Below are 23,347 nucleotides of genomic sequence, written 5' to 3' on the forward strand. Positions count from 1 at the left end.
TAGCTGTGTGAGAGAAGAGAAGAGGATTTATACAAGAGCTGTTGTAATACAACTATCAATTAATCAGCAATAGACTGAATATATGGAATTAGGGACAGTAAGAGGTTGTGAATGATCCTGAGGATGTGAAGTTGAGTGACTAGAAGGATGGTGGCTTTAGGGAAAAGATAAATTTTACTTTGGATATATTGTTTAACATGTGTATAGAATATATAGATCTGGAAGTCAATTTCATTGAGAAGATAACTTAACCCATTTGAGCTGATGAGTTTACCAAGGAAGAAGTATAGAGAAAAGAGAAGCAAGCCTAGAGAGTGGTCAGGCTTGTTGAGGGGGGAGGGGAGAGGGGGGAGAAAGTGATTGATAATTTAGTAAAAGAGAGCTAAGAATTACAAAAATCCAGAAAGCAAAGGTAGATGAGTCAAATACAAATATGAGATCTGAGAGAAGGCCATCAAATTTAGTATTTATAAGTTCGTTGGAAACTTTTGATAGAGTGGTTTCAGCCAAGTGATATGGGAAAGAAGCCAAACTACAGAGAAGTAAGAGCAGAGGAAGTAAATGTACTGAGAAGAAATAGTTTTTTCAAGTAGTCTGGCTAAGAAATGAAGGAGAAGTATAAGATGATAGTTAGCAGGGAGGTTGGGTCTAATGAGTATTTCTAAAGAAGGGGGAGCATTTTTAATTAAAAAAAAAAAAAAAGCCAGCCAGCAAATCAACATATTCACCAGGTCTAATAGTATTCCATACTGGTAGACAGAGAAAGAATTCTTAGATAAAGATGATTTATTAACTAACTATGTATTAGGCATTGGGCTAAATGTTAAACATACTAAAACAAGCTAGCAAGGCTCCTGGGGGAGAAAGTGAGAATTACAGCTGGAGTCAAGATGTTGGAGACTAGATTCTTATTTGTTTTTGTTTAAAGATTATTAGTTTTTATTGATTTATTTTGTTCTTATATTCATTTCCAACTATCCTCTTCTTCCCTAACCAGGTCCCCATGGCCTATTTAAAAAAAAAAAAAAAAAGGCAGCTCAGAAAAACTAACAAATACATTAACTGAGTCTGATAGTAGTCTATAACTGAGGAAAGAATTTTTAATCAAACAAGGGAAAGAAGAGATCATTTTTTAAAATAAGACATTGAAAACGGAATTAAAGAAAAACATTACAGGGGGAATTTTTTGTTAATATTCCCAGTAAAAGTCTGATAAAATATGCATGGAATTTATATAACAATGAGAGTCATTTTCCCAATAGATAAGTGATGAAAGGGTAAATAATTGTGAAAAAAAAATGTAAGCAATAAGAGACCACATCAAAGTGTTCTCCAAATCAGTAATGGCAAAAAAAAAATGCAAATTAATATACCTCTAAGTTTTAACCTCACGTTACATAAACTAGCAAAGATGACAATGAAAACCAATAAGTGGTGAGATTACGAGAAAAAAGACATTAGATGCATTGTTAGTAATGTGAAATGGACCAAGGATTTTGGATTTCAATTATAATTATGCAAGAAAAGGATTAAACTGTCCACACCCTCTGACCCAATATTCCTTTTTATTGAGTATACAGAAGATATTCTAGTACTCTTTCATTAAAAAAAAAAAGTAATGCTTTTCTAAAAAGAGATTTCTCAAAAAGTCCAATACTTATAAAGGAAAAATTAGACCAATATTCCAGATATGCTTTCAGTTTCAAGCCTGTCTACCCATGGATTAAATTCTCAGCTTGGATGAGGGCAAGACTAGTAAGGGTAGCCTACTTCAAGTGGGTAATATAGAGACTGAGTCAAGTTCTTTGATCCATTTATCAGATTCTAAATATAAAGTTGCAAACCAATCTGTTGCCAGTGACAATTTCCAAGAAGAAAAGGAAGATTATTTAGCACTCACATGACTTTTTGGTTTCAGTTTTCTCAATGACACTTTTGGAACACATTAAAGAAAGGTTTGGATAAATTAAATTAAATTACTATTTCTATGGATCTTGACAACTGATAATGGCAAACAGAGAAGCATATGGGCACAATTTATTTTATTTCCAATCAGGACACCTCCCCCGCTCCTGCCCCAAGGAAAAAAAAATAAGAATATAGACTACTATCTAACTACTTCCTTGGAGATTCTTGGTGGTAATAAACACTTCATCTTGAATGATCAGAAGTGATCTGGTTAGATTTGACTAGGAATCCTATTCACTATCAACTTAACACAGAAATCAGACACCTTGCAAATACAAATAGTACATAGGAGGAAATCAAACAGATAAAAAGTTTCAATATATAAAGATTCTGGAAAACTTTAAATGTATGAATAAAAATGAAGTCTTTCATCAAAATGGTTGTCACCAGAATTTTTTTCCTAGAAGAGTCACTAATGGTATGCTGAAGACAAATGGCAGGTTTAGCAGTAATACTTAAATAAATAAAACCAATAGACCATTATTTATTTTTTAATCTGACATAGTAAGAAATGTTTTGGAAGCTAATATCACATGGGACCGAAGTATTATTCTAATTGCTACTAAAACCACATCCCAATTTCCCATTGTGATATGGAAATATGCCTGAGTTTTCAAAGACTCTCACAAGACTTAACCTAATTGAAAAGTCTTCCATTAAGAGTTCAGTGACACACCGTTATCTGAATACCAGTCTAGGGAAATGTAAGATGGATTTATTACTTTTTTGACCACAGCCAATCATAAAACCATCTGCTAATTTTGAGACCACAATTTTTATTAATACAAGGAGTCACCAAAACATCACAGTTTCCAACGTGGGTGACTAAGAAGATGGTAGTACTCTTGACTAGGAAAGGTGGAAAGAGATGAGAATTTGGGAGAGAAAATGAGCTTTCTTTGAAATGCTGAATTCGAGATGTCTACAAGATATCTATTTTGGATAAATTGACTGGAAAATCATAACATAGAGATGATAACTGAACCCATGAAAGCTGATGAGATGATCACCAAGTGAGAAAGGATACAAAAAAAAAAAAGAGAAGAGGGCCCAGGATGCAGCCTTCACAAATATCTACAAGATATGTATTAATAATATATCTGATAGCTCTTTTAGATTTATAAAGCACTTTCCTTAAAAAAAACCTTGAAGCAGATACACAAGTATTAATGAATTTAAAAATTCAGATTCAGTCAGTTTTTTTTTCCCCACTATACCAGATTCTTTCCAACATGCCAGCCTTAGATACCCATGTTAAAAATAAAACTATGGAATTGACAAAAAGAGATAGAATATAGCCTTGAAATTAACACAAAATTACAAAATTTTAATTTAATTATAGTTCTATTACCACCAAACTTTTCACTACTGTTACAGGTAAAGCAAGTAGTCAAAGTCCTTGAGTCTAATGTCCTTTAATCTTTTCTGTCCAGTCAAATGGCAGAGGTGCTAATGATCAGTAAATGTACAAAAGGCCAGAGAAGGTTATAAAAAGATGACAAGTCTCCAAATAATCAAAAGTTGATGAGTTTGAGATTTACTGTGCTCCTTGAATTCAATTCAACAAACATTTACTAGACATTTATTACCTATAGGACATTGTGTTAAAGGCAAGGTAAGATATGAGGCTAAGATAAAACACAATTCATGCCCTCATGGAGCTGACACTCTCAAGTAAGGTAAAATAGCATACATACAAACTATTTTAATACAAAATTACACATGATAAATCCATGAAAAGTATAAAAATGTTCTATATGATGAAAGGAGGTGGGATTGAAGGAAGGAATAAAAGGATAAAACAAAGTATATGAAATCAGCTTTGAAGAATGGACAGGAATTCACAAGACAGAAAGAGACCGTGGCTATTCCAGATTTAAAAATATGATTAAAAGCATAAAAGGTGGGAAAAACAAGGCATGAATAGAAATTGATTAGATTGGGTGAAACATGGAATATGTGAAAAAGTATAAAGTTAGAAAAGTAGGGTGGCAACAGATTGGTTTTAAATGCAAGGACAAGGTTTTTTATTATTCTTATATATTTAGTTTCTATAACTATTATTCTCATGTTTAAAAAATTATCATATATTTACTGTACTAAATGTAAATAACTCAAATTTATATAAACATTGCTTTAAGGATAATAAAGTGTTTTATTTACAGTAACTGAACTTTTCTTACAATAACTACAATAACAATTGAACTACTAAATGTAAAATAAAATAGTGAACTCCCAAAGATTTTAGCGTTCTGACAAGATCAATCTTCATGGATTATACTAGTAGCAGCATGAAAGATGGAGAGAGATTGGAAACAAGAAGACATGTTAGAAAGAGATTGCAACAATGCTTGTATTTAATAATGATGGCCTGTGCTTTTGCTAGAGTTATGATAGTGAAAATGAGAATGATTCTGGATAGGGTTTTTGCAAATGATTGGGTATTAAAAAATGGAAGAGAAGGAAAAGTTAAAAGACAACAACAATATTTTCTAACATAGGAAACAAAGTAAACAGTAGTGTCAAAGACAGAAATAGTAAAATTGGGGAGAAGAATGTTCACATGGAAAATCATTAAGTTCAGTGTTGAATATGCTGATGCAACATCCAAGTGTTGGTGTTCTCTAGGCAAATGGACATGTGAGTCAGATGCCCAGTAGAGTGGTCAGGGCCGGAGATGCAGATTTAGAAGTCATTAGGTTATAGGTAGCTTATGAAATTTATGGTAGTGAATGACATTGCCAAAGGAGAACAAAGGTAAAGGACAGAATCCACTTTAAGAGAAACCAGTATAGTGAATCTTAAGAGAAGACAGTATGAAGAAAACAAAACAAAAAATAAAATAAAATAAAAAAAACAGGCAGAAAACTAATAAAGTACAATGTCTTTAAATCTAAATCATTGAAAAATCATTTTAATGATGCTTTCCTTTTCTTCTACCAAAAATCACATACAGATTTTTTTGTTGCAGGAAGGAGAGAGCCATTAATAATTATAATTTCAGATGTGGTCAACCTAACCGACTTCATCAAACCTTAAGTACCACTCTGGACAAACACTGAGTTTTTTTGTCTGAATACAAATGAAGAAGTCACGTACTTGAACCTTAAGAACACTTGTCAACATGATCAAAGTCTAATTATAGAACAGAGAAGAAACTAGAAACAGAGACTTTGAAATAAAAAAGTGTTTACAAGTATGTCAATAATAACAGCAGCACTTCTATTTAGGAGGCTGTGAACACAGTCTTAACTTCTTATTTTCCCCCCCAAAACTTGGCTATTCTAGCCAGTCATTCATCCAGAAAAAACAAGAGGCCAAGGTCCAGTTTCAATTTCCGTCCCGACCATTCCAACCTAATCTCCTAGAAAGTTAATGCAAATAAAAGCAAGCTCTCCATTGCTACTGGTAGTGAAGCCTGTTCCTTTCCCAAGAGAGACCTGTAAAACAGGACAGTCACTGACAGCAGTACAATTACTGACACAGATACAGACTTTATGGACATGTTTATCTCCGCTGTAAATCCACACTCTCTCTCCACTCCGATTCACGAGTCATAAAGAAATTGCAGATAATGAAAAAGTTGGGGAAATTTACAGCATGTCGGAAACCTCAGACAGCCAGAAGAAATTAAAGAGCTGACTAGGGATAAATCACACAGGTACAATTAAAACTTCCCCTATACCTTCTTCATTTCCAAACTGAGGCACAATCCAATGGAGCTGATGAAAAGTTGAGGTCATGACTCCTCAGGCTGTAATCATTTCTTAACTAACTGCATGTCAAAATTAGCCAATTCACAGGTCATGTGTGAATGCTGTTTCTGGTTGCTACTCCAATTCTAGACACATACCCCTCCACTGGGAAGCACTCAGAATAATCCTGTCTGTAAACAAGCCAAATTGAAACAAGCAATAAAGGGAAAGGTGATGTCCTACACCTACAGAGATAGCAGTAGGTGAAGGGACATTTTTTACCATCTTACCATCACCACTGTGGATGTAGACATTAAAATGAGAAAGTAGAGCTACAATGGTTGAATGAAACTTGAGATTTCGTGTTCCCTAATAAATAACCATTCTCAAAGTTTCATTTTACCTTTTGTCACCATTCCAAAAGAGATTTCAAAGGACTACAATATTTGTAACTAGAAAAAAGAATTACTTCTCTGTGGTACTTGTTTTTCAATAGTGAATTGGATTAATAATTTTTAGATACCTGAATAAAGTTACAGAAAGTATGTCTTTGGAAGCATTAATATACCTCACACAACTGAACATCATATCCAAATCTCTTTTCTATAAATCCACATCTCACCGATGCCTTTTGTTTTAATAGTACAATCATTTCAATTATAAATGAATCCTTATTTGTGACAAATTAAAAGTTGTTGCAAAAAAGCCAGTTATAGTTATCTCATTTGACAATTAATACAATATTTTGCCCTAATAAGGCCACACTTTTCTGCCATGTGGGAGAAAGTATGTTTCAATACTTGTTCTCTGAGATCTTCATAGAATTTTCCGTTACTCAAGAGTCCAATTCACATTTATTCTTTTTATTCAGATTAGTTATTGTGGGCATCATTCTAATAGTCTTTATTTTGTTCTCTGGTAGTTTGCACATATCTTATCATATTTCTCTGTATTCCTCTTACTCCCTCATTGGTTATTATGTAATAACATCCCATTATATGTATATACCATAGTAGTTGTTTTTTCCCTCCAGCCATTCTCTAATCAGTGGCTCCTACATGGTTTCAAAGAATGCTGTTAGGAATCTTTGGGTATATACTGGGCCCAAAATTTCTGGTTCTTATTTCTTTAGGCTTATTCTAGTGATCAATGGATTAGGGCAAGAATTCCACAATTCCAATTGCACAATTCCAAATTGGGGGGGGGGGGGGAAGGACCCTGGAACCTTGAACCGTGTATTTACTTGTATATCTTCTCACAATTCCCCCCAACAGAGACACAAAATCCTCACACAATTTTCTCCCAAGAGTCCTGACTTTTTCTATTTTTGCCAATTTGTTTAGTGAGATAAAAATCTCAGGCTCATCTTAATTTGGATTTCTCTTACTACTCATGATTTAAGACTATATTTCTCACATAGTAAGAGGACAAAACCCATGATTCTTTCTATCAATGCAGATCAGCACCTTCTTAGTCTTAATAGTGAGCTGTCTAGTGTGCTGAGATGAAGTGAATTGCTAGAATCAAACAGCTAGTGTATGTAAGAGGCAGATCTTGAACCCAGTTCTTCCTCATTTCAAGACTGGTTCTCTATTCATCAGTTTGAAAATCTTTTTTTTGAGAACTGTCCATATCCTTTGACGACTTATCTCCTAGGGAATGATACTTGATGTCTATTTGTGCCAAGTTTCTATATATTTTAGATATCAGACTTTTATTGATATTTTATGCAGACTAGCTTTTGTATTATACAATTTTTTTTTAGTTATCTTCACAAACTTTATTCATTCAAATGCTTTTTAAATTTGAGTAGTAAAAAAATTTTCTTAATCTTTTATAATCTCTATCTCACATTTGGTTAGGAATTTTTCTCCTAAACATAGTTGTGAAAGATACCCAATCTAATATTTTAATGATGAGGCCTTTTATGTTTAAGTTACATATTCATTTTTAATTTATTGAGATGACTAAAATGTTGGCCTAATCCCAGTGCCTATTAATTTCTTCTTTATGATCCTATGCATTTTATTTTATTCATTAATAACATTGCCCTGAGAAGGGGTCCATAGTCTTCACTAGACTGCCAAAGATAATAACCCTCCCCCCCAAAAAAAATTAAGAAGCCAAATGTAATTTCTACCAAACTGCTTTCCAGTTTTCCCAGCAGGTATCAAAAAGCAAGTCTTTCCCCTAATAATTTATGTTTGGAAACATATCATTCCCTTATACTGTTAAGTTCCCCACCATCTTTTCAGTTACTCAGGCTCCCAACCTAGGTGTTATCCTCAACTCCTCACTTTCACATATCAAATCTGTTGCCAGATCTTGTTATTTCTATCTTTAAAACATCTCTTGTATATGTCCTTCTACTTTGTCTAACAGAACTACAACCCCAGTTCAGGCCTTCATCCCATTACACCCAGATTACTGAAATAGCCTTCTGGTTGGTCTGCTAGGCTCATGTCTCTTCCCCCACTCTAGTCCATCAAATGGCCAGACATGTTCTTAAAGCAGAGGTCTGATCATGTCACATGCTACCCAATAAACTATAGTAGTTCTCTACTGCTTCCAAGAGCAAATACAAAATCCCTCTATTTGTCTTTTAAAATCCTTCACAACTTGGGCCCTCTGCCTAATTTTCCTGGCTTCTTACATTTTACTCCCCTACATGCTCTATTGTGACATATAGTGACTGTCTTTCTCGCTGTTCCTCCCATATCACATTCCTTCTACTGATTTCTGATTTCCTCACTTCTGCTTTGTGACTTAACTAACTTGAGAACTCAACTCAAATCTGCAAAAGGCTTTTTTTCCTCCTTTCTTCCTTCCAATGCTATTGGTTCATCATAGGTTTTATGCATGTTGTTTTCATCAAACAAACTTAGGCTCCTTGGGGGAAGGGACTGTTTTTGCCTTTCTCAGTGCCAACCACCTAAGTAATTTAAAAATGCTTACTAACAACTGGAATTATTTTATTCTATACTACTTACTATCTTCAAAAAGCCTTTGTTTCTTACTTATTGAATGTGTTCTACAGATCTGCTCTCTGGGTGATTAGTTTGTTGTTTAGTTCTGATGATTTCTACTTCAGTTTAAATCCTGATGATGTCAAGTATCTTTCATTTGCATTTTTTCTCAATTACCCTTGAAATTCTAGAATTTTCAATTCTTGGTCACTTAATCTCTATTTACCTCAGTTACTCCTCAATTGAACTGGGGATATCCACTTCAAAGAGTTGTGAGAACCAAATGAGATCCTATTTATAAAGTGCTTTGCAAACTTTAAAATGCTATCCAAATGGGCTGTTACTTTATTTTAAATAACTTTTATTTTTACTTCTAATTTGATAAGCAATAAATCTTGTGATTTGATTAGCACTAAATATTTTAAACAGGATTGTCATTTTTATCATATTGGCACAGTTCAACCTTGAACAATGAATATTTTCCAATTATTTGCCATCCTTTATTGCTATAAAGTATATTTTGTAGTTATAATTATTTAAGTTATATGTAGGTCTTGGCAAGCTAACTCCCAAGAACTTTATGTATCTTGTAATTATTTTGGATTTATCTTAGTGGCTTTCCTCCTGATTTTATTGCTTAATATGCAGTATTAAGTAGCAAAGATGGAATCTGAACCCAGGATCTCAGAGTTCAAATTTGGTGCTCATTCATCTGCACTGACTCTACAATAAAATATATTCATATGTCAATAGAGATGTTGACAAGTTTCTTATGTTTACTGTATAAACAAAGTAAGATGTGGGCTACATGATAATACAAATGAGTAGATTTGGACCTAGTTGAATTACAAGTCTCAAATAGTAGAAATTAAAAGAAACTTTAATGTTTGAGGATTTTATTTTCTGTTTTGTCTAGATATCCAAACCACATTTGTCCCATAAAAGTAGTTAGTTTGCTGAAGTACTTTACTTATCTTTGAAAATAATTTTTGTAGAGTAGGTATTAATAGTTCTTTGACTGTCTGACAGCCTTCTTTTTAAAATAATTTGGCAGAATTTTTTTCTCTTTGACATGGCTTACTCAACATTTCCAAAATTAGATTTTTTAAGACGAATACTTTTTTTGTTAATTTGGATATTTGAATTTTCTTGGTAGATATGCATCCAACTCTTGTGAAGGATCAGTTTTATTAGCACATAGTCACAAACAGTCATATCATAATTATTTGTATTTTTCTTCCAACTGTCTTACCTTACTCAATTATTATTTTGGTAATATAATTTTTCTCTCTCTTCTTGTTCTGGTAGTTTTGGTTTTTTGATTCTATGGCTTTATTAGTTTTTCTATAATGTATTTCTTTAGGATCACTAATGTTTTCATTTTTCTCATATTTAAAAATTGCATAAATAGCTCAATGATCTCTTTTTCTATTTCATATCACATAAAATTTCCTGTAAAAACTACTTTAACTGCATCTCAAAAATTTTAGTTTCCTTGTTATCATTACTTTTGACACAATTATTGGTTCCATGACTTGTTCTGTGACCTGATTATTATTTAGGATATCATTACTTGGTTTCTATTTAGTTCTCTATTTTTTGTCCATATTTTATTTATTCTTTACTGTTATGATCTATAAAGGATGTATTTATTCTATTTGCTTTTTTCCATTTGTTTATCATTCCTTTATGCCTTAGAACATGGTCTTTTTTTTTATAAAACTATCATAAGATGCTTAGAATTAAATGTAATTCTTTATTATTCCCATTCAGAAAATACCTTTGGGTAATCAAATCTAGTTTATCTGATAGTTCATCTAATTATATAGTTTCCCATTCATTTTCTCACTTGGATTTATCCAGCTTTAAAGTTTTCTATTGTTAGTGTCACTGTCTTTTACAATTTGTCTGGCTTTTATTTTAAGAACTTAGTTGTGCCATTTGTCTATGACAACTTTTAAAAATTGTCAGAGTGCCTTTAAGATTAATGTAATTTCTTCATTTGTTTTCACTTGTTCATTATTTTTTATTGTAATTCCTGCTTTTTAAAAATGGCCTAAAGCATTTGATATTTTGTTCTAGTCCCTCATTTTTATTCAATTATGTGTTTGGATATATTAAATGCTCCTTTTGTGTATCAAATTGTGAATTTGTTTTCTTATCCATTCCTACATTCTTTTTCTTAGGGAATTTAATCCCTTCACATTTAAGGTTGTAATCATTAAGTTTGCATTTTCTTCTACCAACTACTTATGAATATAAAGGCATGTATGTATACATTTACCTTTTCTTTAAAATCAAAACTTAAGTCTCTGCTTTCTTTTGCTTCTACAAATCCACAATTGATATCCTTCTTTCAAATTCTCCTCCCCAATGCCCAGCTCCAGGGGTTTACTATTATAATTCTCATAACTTCCTCCCACATTCTTCCCCCACCCCCATCCATTCTTTTATGTCAATGAAATAAATTTCTAATACCACTTTCTAAGAAGTATCATTTTCTTTTCATTCTCTCTCTTTTTTAAATTCTGTACATACCTTCTAAGTACTCTGTAGAATCTATTTTTATACTAATTCTCACTTAAGGTACTAGAATACAGAGGAAATGCTCTGACTGGGAGTCAGGGAAATCTGATTTCAAATTACAACCCAGACAACTTAAATGTGACCCTGAGCAAGTTACTTAACCATTCTGTGCCTCAATTTCCTCATCCTACAAAATGAGAGGGTTAGACTTGATAACCTTTCAGGTCTCTTCAAGCTCTAAATCTATGATCCAATGATCCTAGTCTCTAATCTTAATGGTCCTATTCTTTGGAGTTCTACTGTCCTTTTAGTAAAATGTTTTCATTAGTCTATAATTTGATCCCTGGGATGTGGCTATGAAGGGTTCAATTTTACTTGGGTCTCTTTTCTACCCTTCTCTACTTCCTAATTGTTATGCCAAAGTTCCCTTTTAATGTGGTGACCCAGTTCCTCCAATTGTCCTATTTAGTTATTCTGCCTTAGGTTATAACCTTTCCCTCTTAATGTTTGAGATAAAGGTTTTATAGACATTCCTTAATGTTTGGCAAGATAAAGGTTTATCCATTTTAGATGTCATTAGAATATCAGTAACCTCCCTCCATTAGGTTATCCCCACCTAGGTCCCTCTATTATGTCATTGTTCTTGTTATTCCATAAAAAGCTTGCTGTCCCATGATTCGGGGCTAGACTCTTTGAGATGATAGTCTCATCTAGCCCTGGGATCAACATGGATCCATTGGTCCCAGTATTTCTCTCCATTTAATAAACTATTGAATTGGTCTCTAATCTGTCTTACTCAAGTTTCTTCGGCATTACATAATGACTACACATCTGATGTGTTGCACTGATTACTCTTAATCAGTAAAGCATTTCTGATCCTCTCCTCCACTTTCTTGATCTTTCATACACTCTAAAACTCCTTCATTTCCTTCTTAGGACTAAGAAATGGTTAGATTCATGGATCTCACTTGTTCTGCTAGCATGGTGGCTCCAGTTGTGTGTCATGAGTTTTAACTCCAAAAGCTAAATTCTTTTAATGGTAAGGAAAGGAAATAGCTCTGAAGTTACGGGAGCCAGGGGGAGGGACAGGAAGTAGTTGGGGATAGGGCATCCACTTCTGAATTTTAGAAATTTTAACTTTTATTACTTTCTATGAGGAAGATAAGGTAAAGCAATACAGGAGGCTACTGAGAGGACACTTCCCCATTAATCATGGTATCTTCTCCTTAGATTCTTTTCAAATGTGATAGCTAAAAGAAAGGAAGGAAGGGAGGGATGCATGAGGAGAAGGAGGGAGAAGGAGGAAGGAATGGAGGGAGGCAATAAGGGAAAAAAGAAAAGAAAAAGAGGAAGGGGTAGAGAGAGAAAAGAAGAAGAGATAGTCACATTCATAAAATGTCACTTTCTATAAGTTTTCAGTAGAGAAAAACATATAAAATAAAGAATACTGTATAAAGAATACTGTCTATTCCTAAATTAATAAGATTTAACAGACTGTCATTAGTGAAGACTAATATAGTGAGGTAAAATAGTGAAGAAGAATAAAAGCAAGAGACAATTTTTTGGTATACCATTATGAATTCCTTGTGGAAGAAAAATTTAAGGCTTTTTTTTTTTCTCTCCAAAAACTGAAATAAGAAATATAATAAGCTCAACACAAACAATTATCCCCAAACCAATCTGGGATGCAGGAAAGCTGAAAACAAAATTTGCTAATTCTACACAATTGAACCCAACATAACATACAATAAAGCTGTACACAAGTCAGCACAGCTTTTCACATATACAATCTGTAGGAAGAGCAAAGAAAACTGACAATTCTTAACACTTTACCGCATATGGTCTTAAAACCTGAGACCAATCAAGAATTACAATCAGTGGATACAGACAGTAAAGTGACTTTGTTTATCTATTTTTATCAATGAGTAATTCAATTCCAAATAACATTTACTAAGTAATTACTGTGTGGAAAACATTTTACTAGACTCTGAGGCAAAGCCAATTATTACACAATGGTTGGTCCCTACCTTCACAGAGTTTATAATGTAGTAAAAGGATGTGACATAAAGAATTCTAATTTCACAATGGAAAATAAGTGCAAAATGAGAACTAAGAAAGGAAAAATCATTTCTGGGTAAGAGGGATCAAGGAAGAGTTGATTTTTCAGTTACCAAAGTAAAGGACTAGTGAACTTGCATTACTGTGTCCTTCACACTAAAACCTCTGAATAACTAATGAATTCATTTTTATTCTGTTAGGTGTATCCTTGGCAAAGATAATGGAATGATTTGCCATTTCCTTCTACAGCTCATTGTACATAGTTCTAAGGCAAACAGGGTTAAGTGGCTTGCTCAGAGTCACATAGCTATTAATTGAATACAGATTTGAATTGAGGAAGATGAATCTTCCTGATCCCAAGTTTCATAGATTTTGCTTGAGATGGCTCTATTTGCTGTGCTATGTAGCTGCTCAATGAATTTATAAATAACAAAAACTAATCAATGATTGAATAAAGATACTAAAAATACCTATTTTGTACCTTCCTAGAGTTTCTTATGTATATCTGTGTGTGTATACACATACAAAATTAAATGAGAGAGAAGCAAAAAAGGTGTCTAGGTAATAATCCTGTCTTCAAATGAGGGAGCATTTGAACCAGGAGATAACTTTAAAATAGGTTGGGGTCATCTAACCCAATCCTAAATTTTACAGATGAGAAAAATGAGATCCAGAAGAGTGAATTAAGTTGCCCAATGTCACACAGAAAATTAATGGTACAAATGGACTAGAATCCAGCCCTCAACTATTTTTCCCAGAGAAGGCTCTCACTGATAATGTAAGCTATAAGAATAGTAACAGAAAGAATATCAGATTGGAAATCTTCAGACTCTTCCTTGCTCTTGTGCACTCACTTGTACTTCAAATGTTATAGGGTCCATGGTGGCATCACTGTTTCTCCCTTCAATGATAGGAGATAATCACAACTCCTCTGTGTTTTGCAGTTTTCCTGATTACAGCATTTGAACAATTCATCACCTACTGATTAACTTCCCAAACAAAATTCCCAAGACCTAATTAGATTGCCCATCTGACAAAACACATTTAAATCTATCATTTGGCCCAAACGGCAGTAAAGCCCCATTATATTGATTATATCAACAACCATAAAGATATTTTATTAAATAAAAACTTTCAAGAGGACTTTTCATAATTTTCTTACACAGGACATCATTTTATCGTTTACATAACCAAGGCATTGTAAAGGGGCTGGCCTTAAGTTACTCAGGTAGTACAAGAGCCAAGATTAGAATTGAGATTTTCTAACTTCTAGATCAGTGGCTGTTTTGGTTTTCCCCCCAGATGATCATACCTAGGAAATCACATCTCTATAGGACTTATTTTCCACAACTATTTTTTTAAAAAATGAAAATGGGCACTTCTACAGATTAATTTTACAAAAAAAAGTTTTTAAAATGTAAAACTATGGAATTTTTTTTTTTTTTTAAACAATCATGGTAAAATCTCTCATCCTACCAGGAACATTTTCTTCTCTACAGCAGACAAAGTTAAGTTCTTGAGTCTTGGTATACCAGCTAAAATATGATTCTCTGCTTCAGAGCTTTCCAGAAATCTCTTCTTAGAAAATTGTGTTTTGATTCATTCTCAAAATGTACACAATGATACCAATAAACACAGGTAAAAAGGTTTTGTATCTCAATGCTAGCTATATGCACAGCATTAATCATAGTTACATTCCTAAAGGAAGTTCATAACTAAAAACAGAAGCAGTTTTTCAGAAGTTGTCATTAAATATTTATGCCTTAATATAAAAAAAAAAGTTTCTCTATAAATACTCAGAAATATACCTAGTGAAGATTTCCCATTTAGACAACTTCAGGAACTATATTTTTTCTTTCTTTTTTTTTTTTTTTTTGGGCTATAGCTAACCTAATGACTATTCCTGTTGATTTGGTCCAGGTTTGTTTTATAAATGGTAGCACCAAATAACATTTATATTTTCTTGTATAGAAAAACTATTATTCTTTTCAAAAATACATCATTTAATGGAAAATATTTCTAAGAAAAAAATCTACTAAAGTATCAATATTTTCACTTCTGGTTCTATCAAACTATGTAGCCCAATAAGGATAAGTCTGATCTAAGCCTTAATAATTCAAATGACTTTGGAATTCATCCCAAAACAATCCCGCAAGTCTTCCTACAAGAAACTGCTTTCTACCATAGTGATCTTTTGCTTGTATGTATTGTTCCTTTTGCTCCTGTTCATTTCATGTGTAAGAACAGATAAACATGTGGTAGTACCATTATAGGAAAAGGTGCCAAAAATATTCATTCCAAGCATATACCTCTACAATGAAGACAAGGCACCTATTACAGAATCACTAAATAACCTTCCACTACTAATTTGGTTTTTGAAATAGGCTTTTCTATTGAAAATAAAATACAATCTCCAGCTCACAGGAGAATCTAGATCCACCCAACAGTCAAATTTCTCAATGTAAATTCAAAACCTTGCATTCAGGTTTAACAATCTTGTGTTTGGCTAGCACAAATCACTTCTCCAAGTCCAGTACTTCTGATGGATCAATAAGACAGAATTTCTGAGCCACCTTGTGGAGGACCAACCTACATAGCCAGCTGGCCTCTTTGGCAAGACTCTTTTTGATACAACAGTGGTTTCCTTTTCTCTTCCTTACCACTTAAAAGCTCAAATAACAAGTATTCTACTGGGTTGCCAGATGCAACTTGTATGGTTTGGGGTAGTTTCATTTTATAAGCCAAATGAAATCCCTATGTATTCATCTGACACCTTCTAGTCAAAATTATATAGGTCTCTTAAAAATTATTCTACCCCCTCTTAATTAGACAACCTATGAACAGGAAAAAACTTTCAAAGAGAATGTATGTCTTCTAAAAATTTTATTCAATAAATCAATGAGCTTGTGGACTTAATGCTCCAGAAAAATGGAGAGGAAGAATGTATTCAGCCTAAGTCCTACCACTGGATATTTATGTAAGAAGTTATAGTATTGGTAGGTACCCACATGAGGACAAAAATGACAAAGGTCACTGATCATTTTAAGAGCTAAATGAGAAATGTCATTTTAGCTCTCCCCCCTTTACATCCTTATTATCAAGTCATCAATTGATTTCTCAAGCTTAGTTATTACTTTTACACAGGCAATTCTCAAGTGAATCCTTCCCTCCTATTCTCCCTTTCCTAACTACCAATCCTAGGTTTAAATATATCAAACTCAAAATTTTTTTTCTAAAAGTATTCCCTGTCTCCTCCTATTGCACTCCTCAAATTATCCTCTTTCATATTCACATATTATCTCCTATCAAACCTTGACCAATTACATTTAAGCAAAACATTTAGCAAATACCTATTACATGAAAAAATACTAGGGCAGGCAATGAATCTTTACGTATTTATCAATTCAGGACATTTCTCTAGAATTTCCTAAATCTGTCTGTTCTTCCTTCCAGAATGTTAAATTTAATAATAAGGTACCCATCGTGTTTTACCAGAAAAAGGTACTTTATCATCATTTACAACCTTTCCATCTCCTTACTTGCATCCCAGATCATATTTATAGCCTCCCCTACACAGTGGAAAGAGCTGAGAAGAAATGAAAGTAGGTATTTCCATTTGATACCTAAAACACTTTCCATGTATCTGACAGTTCAAGGATATGACTAGCCAATTTAAAAAACAAACAAAAAACCGCACAAATATTTCTTGTACAAGCTTTGCTTATGAAACAATATTATGCTAATCAACAAAATGATCCTTGGCCATATAGTTACAACTAACTTAGTATTCCTCTTTCTTCCCCCCCCCCCCCCCCCCAATCTGTATTCTGTTAGGAAAATATATCACAATCCAAAGAAAATACAAGAAGGAAAAGGATGGAAATGATACACCATCATTCACTTTTAATTTATCAGTCATTATTGAAATGTAAACTCTTTCAGGATAGGGACTATCTCACCTTTGTATTTTTATTCCCAATGGCTAACAAAGTGCCCACAACAGGGACACTTAATGCTTACTAACATATTACTTATGATTTGCTTTTGAGAAAACTGATCAATTATTCATAGATTATTAAATCATTCTCATTAAATATAACTCATCAAAGAGTAAAGAGGTTTAAAGTAAAAAAAGACAATGTTAATACCTCTAAAATAACTATCTCTTTATTCCTTGGGCTGAATTACAACTACTTCAATATTACATATTTATGTGAAATAAAAAAATATTCCATATGCACCATTAACATGACTGAGTGGGTAGAGAGCTGACATTTGTATCAGGGAAACTTGGGTTCAAGACCTGCCTCTGACAAATAATGGCTATGTGAACCTAGGCAAATGCTTATACAGTACCCCCAACAACTCTCTAAGATCATAAGGTGCAGATCTGTATTAATAAAGTTTCCTCACTAGAAGTCCATCCATACTAGTAAATCACAGGACCAGACCCAAGACTACGTAAAATAAATTTAGTCATTGAAAAGTGAACAATTTATGAATTAACCAAATCTAATTCAAATGATTTTTATTTTCTTTTTCCTTGTCTTCTCCCTCTCCAAAACTACAAATAAGAAATTAAAATTGAAGCTACTTTATGCAGTCTGTTAAAAACCTTGCTTTTATATAAGACCAGTTTTTTTCCATGAAAATGAAACTGATCAGTATATCAAGTACTTAATGTTTCCTTTGAGTTCTGAAAAATTAATCAGTAATAATTAAAAATTATATCTTACTTTATTAACAACAAAGGAAACAATCCTGCCCATTCTTCTATTATTAAGAAATTTTATAAGGTAAAATTCTTAAGAGTAAAATGCTAATTTCTAGCTTTACATTATTACCTAGGCATCTTGGAGATCAGATCTAATTCAATCCCCATCTCCCACCCATCACTCCAACACCCCCTCATACCTACTCATTTTGTAAATGATGAAATTGAGAATAAATCTTGCTCAAGATTTTGTTGTTGTTTTTGTTGTTTTAACACTTCCTCATGAAAATAAAGGAAATTCTAGATTTTCTAATATTTCAGTTGTATTACTTCTCAAATAGGATGCCATATCACCGATTATAATATGAATCTCTATCATAGTCTAAGATAATGACTATAAGAACAGTGTGTCATTAATATTTGGTAATATATTTCACAACAATTAAGTACTGCCCATAGGGTGCTTTTGAACTAACCTTGTCTAACTTTTAACTAACTAATTAACCTTTAAACAATTAAAGCAGTAAGAAATACCCACCCTTTGAATATTCAATCTCTGGAAATGAATACATTAAATTTTCTTCAAATAAAATCAAAACACTAACAATCACCTTTAGTTAAAGATCAAACAATAAATATGCCATCTTGATTCTAACTCAAATGCATCCAAGCAAGAATAAAAGTTTAGAAAGCTAGATGTGGATAGGACATAATAAATAAAGGGTCTTCAAAAGTAAATATCCAATGGCCATGCTATGGGTTGTGAAGGAATGAATCAAAGGTAGCCTAACGCAAAAGCCCTGCCTAGCAAGTTGACAAAAGAATTGCTTTCCTCCTCTCAACTACCAGTTCCCCAAGTCCTAAAACATACCTAAGCACAGTCTTCATTCCAATGGAGGCCTTCTCTAGTGCTGATCAGGCCCAATTCTGCTAAACATTAGATTAATCTGGTCACAACTCTCAACAACACAGCTTTTAATGAATCAGTCTTCAGCCTTTCAAACCCAATTTTTTGCAATATTCATTCAAGCAATACTTAATACCCATTCTGCACAAGTCAATTATACATAAGCCAAAAAACTTTGCTTAACAGCTTCAAGTAATCAAAGAAACAGAAAAGAATTACCTTGGACAAAAAAAGCTATAGAGTACATTTTTTTTTTTAAATTAAGGAGTCTCAGGATATGTCAAAATATGACCAAACCCCCTTCTCCCCACCAATCCCATTCTGTAAGTGTAGAAACTGAATTTGGACTTAGGAAGACTCAAGTTCAAATCCTTTCTCAATACTCACTAGCTATATGACCTAAGCAGGTCACTTAACCTTTTCCTGCCTCAGTTTCTTCACTGTAAAAGAGATAATAGTATCTATCTCCCAGAGTTACTATGAGGATCAAAGCAGCTAACAATTGTAAAGTATTTTTGCAAACCTCAAAGAGTCAAACGAATGTTATTATTATTCTTTATTATTTCCTCACTTTCCTTCCCTGGTGATCAAATCACTCACTGTACACTTTTTATAGCACCAATTATTTTGTTCATATCACCTGATTGAATTCAAAACGATTACTGCTTTTTCCTTATCAACAACTCCAACCTTCACAGTACTTAACATATTTTTGAATTTTAAAAAAAAGTACATGAAGGTAAGGATATCAAATAAAAGAATATAGGAGACTTTTAAGAGTTATATGGTTTTTACAAACCACAGTATTTTTCAGCTAGTATTTAATTAAAGGTAGCAAGAAATGGAATGGAAAAATATTGGACTGGTATGTCCTCTGTCACTAACAGGCTATGTGAATTTGAACAAGTGGACTCAGGTATCTCCCTCATCTACAAAACTTGAACTACCTATTTTCCAAAGTTATTATGAAGTTCTGAAAAGGATATAAATGAAATCACCTGATAAACTGCAGAAGACTATATAAATTATTTATTATTATTCCTTCCCCATGGTCTCATAACTCAGAAATGTGAACATATATTTGTGCTTAATAAAAATAATTCAGTTTTTCTTTGCTAGAAAATAATTTTATCCCAAACTGAAATCACTATCTTTTTGAAAAGTTTACTGCTTCAGCCTCTAAGTGTTTTATACAAGGTGTCACTAAATGAAATGCTATGTCCTGACCAATGATGTCGAAAGGCAACAGAAACAGTGAAGCACAATGGGTGCATTTTTAAGGACTCCCTCCCCCTTTTCAGCGTATTTCCACTAACCAAGGTACAGGAGGTCATCTCTCATGCTGAAGGATTCTGACCTAGCCATGGAAGCTAATTTTTAAAAAATGCCAATTCCACCTACCTGAGCATCACTGCTGGCTTCCTCCACCAAAAGCTAAATGTTATTTTTCGAATGCTACCAGGGCTAAAAAAAAAAAACATTTTTCATTCCAGAACTAGACACTGCTTAAGGGCAGCAATTCTTTGCCTAAGATAGAGAGATGAAGTAAAAGACACAATGCTGAAGAGTGGGCTGAAGACAGAGGGCCTTATTCAACATTTTGGTAGGGATCTTTAATTTTAAAGAGAAAGATGAAACAAGCAAATGGTCAACAGACTGGCTAATGCTGCCATCTAGAGGTTATTCCTGGGAAGAGGTCTGTTCCCATTTCTGGCCCCAGGGCCTATATTCAGCCCTGCCAGCTCAGCTCTAACCTCCCTTTCTTCCTAAATGGATCAATTTCAAAAAAGTTCAAGTCACCAAACAAGCCACTTGGAAAATGGCTGATTGTCTTTTAAGAACATCGAGTCCCAGCCAGGGGTTAGGAAACCAGTTTTAAAAATAGAAGTCAGACATTTCAGGAGAAAACTGTGTAGTACAATTTAAAATGTTCAAGTGTCCTAAATTAGCAGAAACATTTAAGGCTACTCCCTCATCCCCCATCCTTTACAATGCAGAAAACAAGAACTCAAGACCTGTAATTTTCTTGATATGGGAACTTCTTCCACCAAAGCAGATTGTAACCAATGTATAGTTTATATGTTTAGAAAGCTTGGATGAAGCAAAGAGAGATTAACTAGCTCATCCCCAGGCACACAGAAGAATATCTGCAATAGATAAGTTTTACTGACTTCAAGCTGTTAGGCCAGCCCATCCCTCTTATATTGCTTCTCAATGTAACACTTTCCTTTCACAGAATTTCTGTACAACTCAATACAAAAGTCAGCCAAATTAGCACAAATCTTGAGTTGGTGATCCATATTTCTTTAGTAGATTCTATGTAATGTGAGCATTCCCTCCTCCAATGCAGATCACAATCCAATACATTTCCTCATCCTGTGCCATCCATAATCTCCTCAAAATCTTCTCCAAAGTCTCAACCCAATAAGGTGGAAGTTGTCCAGGAAAGCTTTCAATTTATCCATTTGTTTTTTCTAGCCTCTAGCTATGTGACCAGTCCACACTTCTTTTTCAATTACACACCCAAACAATTAGGGGTAAAGTACAAACTAATGAAATTTGTGTTTTACAGCTCTGACTGGTAAAGTATATTGTCTTAGACAAAGGAAAAAAAAAAGTAGTCAGGTCCAGGCCTAATATATTCCATGAAAATACCTATTCTAAATGCTAGTGTAGAAGCAACTCTTCCAAAGTCTGGAATCCTTCAGAGGTGAGGGGGGTGAGGGGTAAGGAGGCAGGGAATCAGCATGAAGATAAAATTCCTAGGTCCCACAGAATGAACAAATTTCTGTTCACCTTGCAAGAGTGAAATGAACCTGAATTTGGAGTTGAGAGATCGAAGTTCAAGTTCCCATTCTGCTTCTTACTGTGTTATCTTCAGCAAGTCACTTAACCCTGAGACTCAATTTTCTCATCTGTAAAATGAATACATAATACTGGCTTTGCCTACCTTACTGGATTATTACAAGGACTATGAATATAGAACCTTTTATCAAGTATTAGTCTAGCAGGGCAAAAAGAAGTGACCAGGAGTCAGGAGCTCGATATTCCAGTAAAAGTTCCATCACAACTAGATGTGAGATAATGAGTTCCCTAACTTTTACAAATCTTTGTGTCAGATGGGACCTTAGAGATCATCTGGTCTAGCCTTCTCATTTTACAGAGGAAAACACAATTTTTCTATTATTACCATCACCATTATTTATTATTAAATCCATAAATATACCAAAAACATTTTCCTTCTCAAAACATAGACAACTTACAAAAGATTACATCAGCATCACACTTCAGATATAACTCCATAATAGGCTAAAGTTAGAATAAGAGCCAAAATAGAAATCACTAAAAGCTGTACTTTCTATCAACCAAACCTAAATTTAACAGAAAATTGAACATATAAGAGCCAATATCAAAGAACAATTTTAAGGAACTCAACATGGAAAAACTGCTTAAACAAGGACAAATTGTATGTTTTTTTAACCTGGGAGATATAAACTTTGTGTTTAAGATTTATATCAACATTCTGAGACATATTCAACATATATAGGACTGTTTGCCATCTAGGGGAGGGGATGGAGGGAGAGAGGGGAAAAATCGAAACAGAAATGAGTGCAAGGGATAATGCTGTAAAAAATTATCCTGGCATGGGTTCTGTCAATAAAAAGTTATTATAATTAAAAAAAAAAAAAAAGATTTATATCAACAATATGGTAAGCTCAAAAGAAAGACTGGCAGAGTAAAGGTAAAAATAGTAATCATGTTATATAAATAAGGTGTGCATAGGAAGAATAGATGGTAGAGGGGAGAGGAAGGTTCATAGTTCTGAAAAACTTACTCATGCCGGGAATGGGTTAAATAGGCTATGTATCTCTATACACACACACGCGCACACACACACACACACACACACACACAATGTAGGGTACAGCACCCTCCAAAATCAGATATATATATGTGTGTGTGTTTGCGTATATATATATATATATATACACACACATACGCAAACACACACACATATATTCTTTCTTAACTATAGCCTGCTTGAGGATGGGGAGGGGAATGAAAGAGGGAAAAAACAAAGTATAAAAGATGAGCAGCAAAGAACAAAACAGTTAATAAGGAAGTAAAGAAAAAACGGATACTCATGAATATAATTTCTTCTACTAATATATATACTTTCTTAAATTGGTATTTGTTATATAGTTTGAATCCTCCCTGATGTTCTGCTGGGCACATAATAATGTTCTCTTTTGCTTTGTTTCATTTTGTTTTGTATTGCTTTTCTATTTTCTATTTTTCTTTTTTCTTATTATTTCTTCAAATAAAATAAATTTGGGAAAAAACAAACAAACCAGTAAGCTATATAGTCCCCATGAGTCTACCCATCTATTCAGAATCAAGTATGCAGAGACAGCACTTTCTTCTTACAAATATCTTTTGTTTTTATGTCACTTTATATCATTTCCAAACATATTCCTCCCTGTTTTCCTACCTAGCAGGACATCCTTTATAA

General features: G+C 33.5%; 1 protein-coding gene across 3 annotated transcripts in view; it reads right to left on the reverse strand.

The window, feature by feature from the left end:
- The window catches only part of LIN52 (lin-52 DREAM MuvB core complex component), a 111,525-nt gene that overhangs the window by 73,556 nt on the left and 14,622 nt on the right, over positions 1-23,347 (reverse strand). Inside the window, exon 6 of one of the 3 annotated variants that reach the window (XM_031952534.1) lies at positions 11,921-12,405. The exons of 1 other annotated variant lie outside the window; for it this stretch is intronic. In XM_031952534.1, the coding sequence (XP_031808394.1) occupies positions 12,362-12,405 (44 nt within the window). In that variant the 3' untranslated portion in view covers positions 11,921-12,361. Of the gene's footprint in view, positions 1-11,920; positions 12,406-18,176; positions 20,299-23,347 lie in introns of those variants that run through there. One more of the 3 variants, XM_031952535.1, reaches the window with a different exon arrangement.

This window comes from Sarcophilus harrisii, chromosome 2 (assembly GCF_902635505.1).
Source record: "Sarcophilus harrisii chromosome 2, mSarHar1.11, whole genome shotgun sequence".
NCBI lineage: Eukaryota > Metazoa > Chordata > Mammalia > Dasyuromorphia > Dasyuridae > Sarcophilus > Sarcophilus harrisii.